The 9,056-nt window shown below is 34.8% G+C and overlaps 2 protein-coding genes across 2 annotated transcripts; both read left to right on the top strand.

Moving 5' to 3' along the window:
- The first annotated feature begins 1,013 nt into the window (after positions 1-1,013).
- Positions 1,014-7,224, top strand: paox1 (polyamine oxidase (exo-N4-amino) 1). The gene is made up of 8 exons (XM_051118206.1): positions 1,014-1,185; positions 1,367-1,519; positions 2,617-3,043; positions 3,136-3,380; positions 3,509-3,758; positions 3,935-4,047; positions 4,206-4,363; positions 6,766-7,224. Exons 2-8 carry the CDS (start codon positions 1,369-1,371, stop codon positions 6,940-6,942), a joined length of 1,521 nt encoding a protein of 506 aa, XP_050974163.1. The 5' UTR covers positions 1,014-1,185; positions 1,367-1,368; the 3' UTR covers positions 6,943-7,224.
- Positions 7,225-7,370: 146 nt separating this feature from the next.
- On the top strand, positions 7,371-8,871 carry mrpl55 (mitochondrial ribosomal protein L55). Its single transcript, XM_051118207.1, has 3 exons — positions 7,371-7,549; positions 8,222-8,423; positions 8,612-8,871. The coding sequence occupies exons 1-3, from the start codon at positions 7,500-7,502 to the stop codon at positions 8,759-8,761; spliced, it is 402 nt and encodes a 133-aa protein (XP_050974164.1). The 5' UTR covers positions 7,371-7,499; the 3' UTR covers positions 8,762-8,871.
- The last annotated feature ends 185 nt before the right edge of the window (positions 8,872-9,056 follow it).

Here is a 9,056-nt window from a genome sequence, read left to right as displayed (position 1 = left end):
TGTACCTTGATTTCATCTTGTGGTTATTTTGGGAAAAACAGTACGGAGGCATTTTCCCCCACTGTACCCTACCATTCAAAAAAAGCGGGAATTACATAATTAATACTTTTAATACTAAGTATTAATTAATACTATTAATAGTTTATTTATCAAAGACACTATACATTGATCAAAAGTGATTTTTTGACATTTATAATGTTACAAAAGTTTATATTTCAGATAAATGCTGTTCTTCTGAATTTTCTATTCATCAGAGAAACCTGAAAAAAATTCTCTCAGCTGTTTTCAACATAATAATAATAATAATAATAATAATAATAATAATAATTTTTTAGCAGTAAATCAGAATATTAGAATGATTTCTGAAGGATCATGTGACTGGAGTAATGATGCAAAAACAGCTTTGAAATTACAGGAATAAATTACATTTTAAAATATATTCAAATAGAAAACAGTTATTTTAAATAGTAAAAATATTTCAGAATTTTACTGCTTTTGCTGTACTTTGGATCAAATAAATGCAGGCTTGGTGAGCAGAGGCTTCTTTAAAAACATAAAAAAAAATCTTACTGATAAAAAACTTTTGACTGGTAGTGTAGTCCATCACAAGTGTTTAAAATTAGACTTAATTTCTTAGGATTTTCTGCCCCCTAATGGACACATATCCATACAACGACCCGGGAAACGGAAAAACAGTAGGATGTTTTTTTTCCACAGCCTGAAAAAAATCCACCTGTCACTCAAGTGGCCACGCCCTAAATTATGCAGAACGTTAAGGCTTAATATAATTTAAACGGATGAGTTATAAAAAAATTCACCCCCCTCACAGTTGACATGAAGGGCAACATTAGCTATATAGACCAAAACATCTTTTTGTACCAGGCTGTAAATAATTTTTTTTCTGCTGTAAAGTTGGGCATTTTAACATAGGGAGTCTATGGCATTGCCTCCCTTTTGTGGCCAGTCGATGAATTGCAGTTTTAGTCACTTCCGTGTTGGCTTCAAGAGGGAGACCGGGAGGTTGCCGCTTGGTTTTTTCCAGTTCGGGCTCAGAAAAAAAAAAAAAAAAAAAAATCAGCGCCTCTGAATGAACATGAAGTCATAGGAGTTAAACAGGAAGTAGAACTAAGCGATACAACTACAAGCTAAAAGGTGGATAGATTCAGCATTTAGCGCCGTTACAAAGTAAGTAAATACTTTTAGTTAGGCTAACACTATAAATTAATTCAACTAGAGCTATAAAAGTCTTTTATAGGAATGTCAGGAACTGTACTGTCTGTAAAAAAAGTATGTGTAAAATATTATTGTAATGCATTTTGTTTTTACTCAAGTTGCGGTTACCGTTATCACTTTTTTAACCCTGTAGACATGACAGACAGGAATCCATCTGTTGTGGTGATTGGTGCTGGAGTGGCAGGACTCGCTGCAGCCAAGAAACTAAAAGAATATGGATTTAATGACGTCACGGTGCTGGAAGCGTCCGAGAAGGTCGGAGGAAGAGTAGCTACTGCAACTCTAGGTGAATAGCCTACATTATACATCAAATAGCTTGCACGAACTGAACACTTATAAGTGGAAAAGAGAATTATAGTAGAAATTAATATATAGAAAATGTTATTTAATAGTAGAAGTCATAACGATAATTAAGTAAAATGTTTTTGTATTAATAAAGTATTATTAAAATATTAACAATTTTAAAGGTTTGTTCTTTTTGTTCATTATATTTATTATTCATAATGTTTATCATATGATCATTGTTTTCACAAACAAACAAAAAAATGTATGGCTGTGTGCTAGAGGAAACTGTTTCAGGAAGCTAAAATCTGTGAACCCATGATTTAGTTTCACTTCCATTAAAAAGTACAAAATATGTATCTTTTTTGGCTGTGTCAACAGATTATATCACGTGATTTTAAAATAGATTTATGAAGAGACAACAAACTAACCTATGATGGCATGAAGAGACAACAAACTAACCTATGATGATTTCTTATCCTTATTGTGTTGAAAACAACTGAGTATATTTTATTCAGGTTTCTTTGATGAATAGAAAATTTAGAAGAACAACATTTATCTGAAACAGAAATTGTTTGTAACATTATAAATGTCAATATCATTACTTTTGATCAATTATCAATTGATCAATTTTATTAATCTGTGTGTGTATATATATATATATATATATACATGCTTACAAAAGCTTTTTATTTCAGATAAATGCTGATCTTTGGATCTTTCTATTCATCAAATAATTCAGAAAAAAAAATGTTTTAAATCATAATAATAATAATTATAATAATAGATGTTTCTTGAACAGCAAATCAGCATATTACAATGATTTCTGAAGGATCATCAATGCTACACTGAAGACTGGAGTAATGATGCTGAAAATTTACCTTTGATCACAGGAATAAATTACATTTTAAAATATATTCAAATAGAAAGCAGTTATTGTAAACAGTAAAACTATTTTTTTTTTTAAATATGTAAAAATGATTGTTTTTGCTGTACTTTGGATTAAATAAATGCAGACTTGGTGAGCAGAAGAGACTTCTTTAAAAAACTTTTAAAAATCGTATAGTTCAATGTCACTGTCTTTCTCTTTTTATGTCAAAGGTAATGTATGTGTTGATACCGGAGCGCAGTACATCCATGGGACGTCAGAAAAAAACCCAGTCTACTGTCTACTAAAAAAGTCTGGCCTTCTAAACCAGATCCCTGAGATGGGCACAGAAGCATTTTACAGTGACAAGGGACACAAAGTAGATGCAAACGTCGCCAGACGTGCATATGAAGCTGGTGAGGGTATCATTCGATACCGTGGCTCCAACACAGGAAAGAGTTTAGGTGAACACTTTGCAGAAAAGACCCAGGATGTGATTGACAGCTTGCAAGACAATGACATGAAAACGAGAATGCAGAGTGTTTTTGCTTTGGTTGGAAAAGACATGCTGATTGACGTTGGAGCTTCAAACCTCCACAGGATCTCTCTTGACTCCTGGCAGTATTATATCGACATGGGTGACAGTGTCAATGTTCCAGGGTATGATGGGTTGAGAAGATGATCTGCATTCATTTGCAATTATTGCTCATTTAATGATTCATTTAGTGTTAATTGTTGAGTATGTATGTCAGTTTAATGTTTCAGCTTGTGGATATGCTGCTGGAGGACTTCCCTAAAGATCGTTTGCTGCTGAAAAGAGAAGTTAGTAAGATCAAATGGGATGGATCCTTTTCTGTTTCCCCTCCTCGTGATGAACCGCTCCATGCTCACACTGAATCTGCTTCTGAAGAAAAAGTCCGCCAGTACCCAGTATGCATTGTCTGTGAGAATGGAGAAGAGATTCTAGCCGATCATGTAATTGTGACCATTTCATTAGGTATGTGTTGATAAGGTTCAGGTATTATGAGGATGAAGCTGTCTGAAGTGAGCACATCTATACATGCAACTGGTTAAGAAATACATTTTGCTATTACATTTTGAGAGATCTGTGTGTGTGTTTTGAAGGTTGTCTAAAAGCACAAGCATCCAGCCTATTCATCCCCGGTCTCCCAACCGAGAAAATAGAGGTCATCAATAAGCTGTGCTTTGGCAATATTGCCAAGATCTTTTTGGAGTATGAAGAGGCATTCTGGGAAAATGATGTTGGCACTATCAGCCTCATTTATGAGGATGACACTCCTACCTCAGTGTCCACCGATAAAATGCAGTGGCTCAAGAACATACAGTACTTTTCTGTCCTGAGACCCAAAGAAAGGTTAATATTGTTTTAGTAATAATAAAAATGATAATTAGTAGTAGTAGCATTGTTGTTATGACTGTTTATGGTGTAAAAAGCTGTAGTAACATTATTAGTGTACTTCAGGAATAATATGACACCTTTAACACTGTTACTTGTTAGGATTTATTCATTTTTAATTTACTCTTTTCTAGGTTTGGGAATATCTTAATCGGTTGGTGTCCAGGAAACATAGCTGACCTGGTTGAAACCATGACAGATGATGAAATCTCAACGGCGATCACTGATCATCTCAAAATGTTCTTAGGTAAACAACCCTCTTTAGTAAATATTCACATTCTTACTTCTGGGTGTTTGCTAATGTGTAAGTTCCACGACTTTAAGGTTTTTAAAAGTTCTAAAAATGTATTGGTGAAAAGTTTTTCAAAAGTATCTTGCATTTTTAACATTTTTTGTACTTCCAAGGACATTCAAACATTCCTCAGCCAAAATCCATACTCTGCACTAAGTGGCGCAGCAACAAGTTCATAAAGGGAACCTACGCTTACCTCCCTGTTGGTGTTGATGGGCAAGTTATGGACATATTGGCACAACCACTAGTGGGCAGCCAGCATCCTGACCAAGTATGTGATTATTTATTATAATTATTATTTATTTATTTTTTCGGCATACCGTTATTTTGAATTTAACTTAATAATGGACAGTGTTGGGGAGTAACTACTTACATGTAACAGCAAAACATATGTACAAAATAAATGTAACATGTAACAGTAATCTGTTACACTTACCCTACTAAGAAAAAATGTGTAATGAGTTACTTATGAACATGTTAACAATTACAAAGGGGGTTATATCTGAATACTTGTATTAATATATAGTATTTATTGCTGTGTTTTTTAATCTGTATTTAACCTTAGAACAATCTCAGAGTAAAAAGAGGTGCTAAAGTTTGATTTTGTGGTGGGTGTGCTTTAAAATTAAATCATTATAATTTTAATGCAAGAGGTAAAGGATTTTAAAAGTTGGTTCGATTGCTTCTGTTGTCCTCATTTATAAGTTGCTTTGGATAAAAGTGTCTGCTAATGTAAATGTAAATTTAGAAAAGTAATCAAATGTAATCTTACATTATTTTAATAAAGACATTAAATAAAGTCATTGAAATAATTACAACCCCAAATCAGAAAAAGTTGGGACAGTATGGAAAACACAAATAAAAAAAGAAAGTAGTGATTTCTAAATTTACTTTGACTTGTATTTCATTGCAGACAATATGAACACAAAATATGTCATGTTTTGTCTGGTCAACGTCATTTCATTTGTAAATATACGTCCTTTCCTGTCATTCTGACCTGCAACACATTCCAAAAAAGGTTGGGACAGGAGCAATTTAGGGCTAGTAATCTGGTAAATTGGTTAAATGATGTGATTTCAAACAGGTCATGTCAACAGGTGATTGTAATTATGATTTGGTACAAAAGCAGCATCCAAGAAAGGTCTAGCCCTTTAGGAGCAAAGATGGGCCGAGGATCACCAGTTTGCCAACAAATATGTGTGAAAATTATTAAAATGTTTAAAAACAATGTTCATCAAAGAAAGATAGGAAGACATTTGGATATTTCACCTTCAACAGTGCATAACATAATCAAAAGATTCAAGGAATCTGGAGGAATTTCAGTGCATAAAGGACAAGGGCGCAAGCCTAAGCTGAACAACCGTGATCTCCGATCCCTCAGGCGGCACTGCACCAAGATTCGTCATTCATGTATAAGTGATATCACCACATGGGCTCATGACTACTTTGGCAAACCTTTGTCAAGTACCACAATACGTAGTTACATCCACAAATGCCAGTTAAAACTGTACTGTGCCAAAAGGAAGCCCTATGTTAACAGTGTCCAGAAGCGCCGTCGACTTCTCTGGGCTCGGAGGCATCTGGGATGGACCATCACACAGTGGAAACGTGTACTGTGGTCAGATGAATCAGTATTTCAGGTATTTTTTGGGAGAAATGGACGCCGTGTGCTCCGGACCAAAGGAGAAAAGGATCATCCAGACTGTTACCAGCAACAAGTCCAAAAGCCAGGGTCTGTCATGGTATGGGGTTGTGTCAGTGCCCTTGGCAAAGGTAACTTGCACTTCTGTGATGGCACCATTAATGCTGAAAAGTACATAGAGATCTTGGAGCACAATATGCTGCCATCTTTTCCAGGGACGCCCATGCATATTTTAACAAGATAATGCAAAACCACATTCTGCACACATTACAAAGTCCTGGCTGCGGAGGAAGAGGATACAGGTACTTGACTGGCCTGTCTGCAGCCCCGACCTGTCTCCAATAGAGAATGTGTGGTGCATTTTGAAGTGCAAAATGCGACAACGAAGACCCCATACTGTTGCCCACCTTAAGACTTGTTTGCAGGAAGAATGGGACAAAATTACACCTGAAACACTTCATCACTTGGTGTCTTCAGTCCCTAAACGTCTTTTAAGTGTTGTGAAAAGGAATGGCAACATTACAAAGTGGTAAATGCTTTACTGTTCCAACTTTTTTTGAAATGTGTTGCAAGAACCAAAATTGGCATACGTGTTTATTTTGAGAAAAAAAAATTAATCATGAGGAACACATTAAATAATGTGCTGTTGTATTGTCTGCAATGATAATACAAGTCAAAGTAAATTTAAAAATCACTACTTTCTTTTTTTATTTGCGTTTTCCATACTGTCCCAACTTTTTCTGATTTGGGGTTGTACACTACCTATTACATTTCAAATACGTAAAACTTGAAAAACTTGTAACTGTAACCTATTACATTTCCAAAGTAACCTTCCCAACATTGATAATGGAATATTATTTTTACTTAAATATGTGTTTATGGGCTACCAGCCTAAGCTGGTTGGCTGGTTTTAGCTGGTTTAAGATGGAAGTAGCTGGTTTTACCTGTTCTCCCAGCCTGGCTAAGGTGGTTTTAGCTGGTTGTTCCAACTGGTCTTCCAGCCCATATGTGATTTTTCACATATATTTCAGGATCTTCAGGTCCTGTTTGCAGGTGAGGCAACGCTGAAGACTCTTTATGGCACAGTGCAAGGAGCTCTACTCTCAGGACACAGGGAGGCAGACAGACTGGCAGCACATTATAAAAAGACACTGGCTCCCACTTCCGTTACCTCATTGGACAAACAAGTGCCTGAAAGTGTCCAATAACAGAGGAGAAAAACGGTTTTCGACTGAGGATGTGATCGCAACAAGCCTGCCCCCATGAGGCTGCTCTTTGTAAAATAAAGGAATTTTAACAGTTTTCATTACGAGCGAAATTGTTTTAATTAAGAAAAAAAAAAAGACGGATTTTAAATGTTAACTGTTATGTATTGTATATCATACTCGTTTTTATATCATATACTATGTATTTTACTATTTTTTTAATGACGAGCTGAACATATGATTTCACACTATATTTGTTAAATAAAATACTGCATGCTAAATTGTGGTTTGGTTATTAAAACTGTAAGGAGATAGTTTGCATGACCTATTTTATTTAGAGAAGAATAACAGCTTTTATTTATATGAACAAAAAAAAGCAAACAGAACGGACAGCGGAACTATTGGCATTTGCAGCACAAGTTTCCAGGCGGAGCATTTTATGCTGATACACCTCCATGCCGTTTGTTGATGGTGACCTTCTTCATTCTGAAGAGTTCTGATATTATTCTTACACTTATGACTATATTTACGACATAGTAGTTTCCAGTATTGCAAATATTATGATCATGGCTTTAAATACAATTGGCCAGCCTTGCAAGAGCATATTTAGGTAAGTAGTGAAACGAAATGTGGAACCATTGGCGTTTTAGCCATTATGTAACTTAAATACGTATTATTGTGGATTCGGTTTGTTTTTATTATTTGTCTGTTTATTTCTTTGTTTCGTTGTTTGTGTTTTTGGACCATGTGTGTCCTTAATAAAGTTTTAATGATGATGATGATGACGATAGCACCTTGAGTTGGTTAATGTATATTCGTTTATTAGTTATGTATTACGTTTTAAACTCCTTTAAGATATGAAGAGTTTATCTGCAAAAACTCAGTTTTTTAAAAAATGTTCAAAAATCATGTTTTGCTTTTATTTAAGTTGTCATGTTTTTATTGTGTTTTGCCGTGTTAGTTAGCTGTATTAAAATAACCCAACTTGCAGTTTGATTGATTAACTGGAATGCACAACGAAAAAACACGATTTTTGAAAATTATTAAAAACGGAGTTATCTGTTTTTGCAAATTAACTTTTCATGTATTTGTTCCCTTTCAAAATTTGTAAAACGGTAAGACCTGATCAATTGTGGTTTCTTAACCATCTCCCTTATGATAACTAAAATTACAAAAAAAAAAAACCAAACACTTAATCTGAATCTGCAATGTCTGTGACTAGTTCAACCACTGATGTTCAGTGATGTTTCGATTGTGAATTTCCTTTTATTGTTTTGCACAGGTGTCTTCAGGCTGTTGTCACCAGCAGGTGCTTGCAAGCCACATCCACATTTCACACCACAGTGTTTCAGTCAAACTCCAACAGAACCTGTGTGGTCCGCTTTGGGAGGCAGAAGTATGAGAGGATGTATCCGGTTCTGTTGGTAAGACCTGACGGGTCCACCATCAACATTAGATATAAAGAGCCTAGAAGAATAATGAAGGTTAGTGGTTTATATTCTAGGCTTTTTCGTTAAATGTTCACCTCACTCAAAAATGAAAATTCTGCTGTTATTTACTCCATGGCATATTGACTGTCATACAATGGCAGTTCAAAATGTCATCAAGCTTTAAAAAAGTGCCTGGTGTAGGCATTTAGAGTCAGTTATCAACTGTTTGTTTTTCCTTCCAGATGCCCGTGGACATTACAACCCTCTCGGAGGAGGAGAGGAAAATCAGAATGCGGAAAAGAGAGCCGAAGAGGGCAGCAAAACAGAAATTGGATGATTTTGAAGATGATTTCAAAGTTGATGATTACAGCAAATTCTGGAAGAAGAAATGAATGGACTGATGCAGTTGAAAGCCTCATTCAGAGTATTTATGTTGTCTCACCTGTACAATTTGCAATTTTGTTTTATATGTCATTCTGCAATTAAAAAGTCTTGAAATATTTGTAGTCATTCTCTGTCTTTTTTAAATTTTCTTTTCTTTAAGCATTCTTATATATACTGTACTGGTCAAAAGTTTTAGAACACCTTAATTTGTCCAGTTTTTATGGAATTAATTTATGCTATTATATTATGCATTTAAACTTATTAAAATTATCTATTTTATATATATATAGACAAGTAAAAAAT

Source organism: Labeo rohita, chromosome 8 (genome assembly GCF_022985175.1).
Source record: "Labeo rohita strain BAU-BD-2019 chromosome 8, IGBB_LRoh.1.0, whole genome shotgun sequence".
Lineage (NCBI taxonomy): Eukaryota > Metazoa > Chordata > Actinopteri > Cypriniformes > Cyprinidae > Labeo > Labeo rohita.
This window is presented reverse-complemented; position numbering and strand designations above follow the sequence as displayed.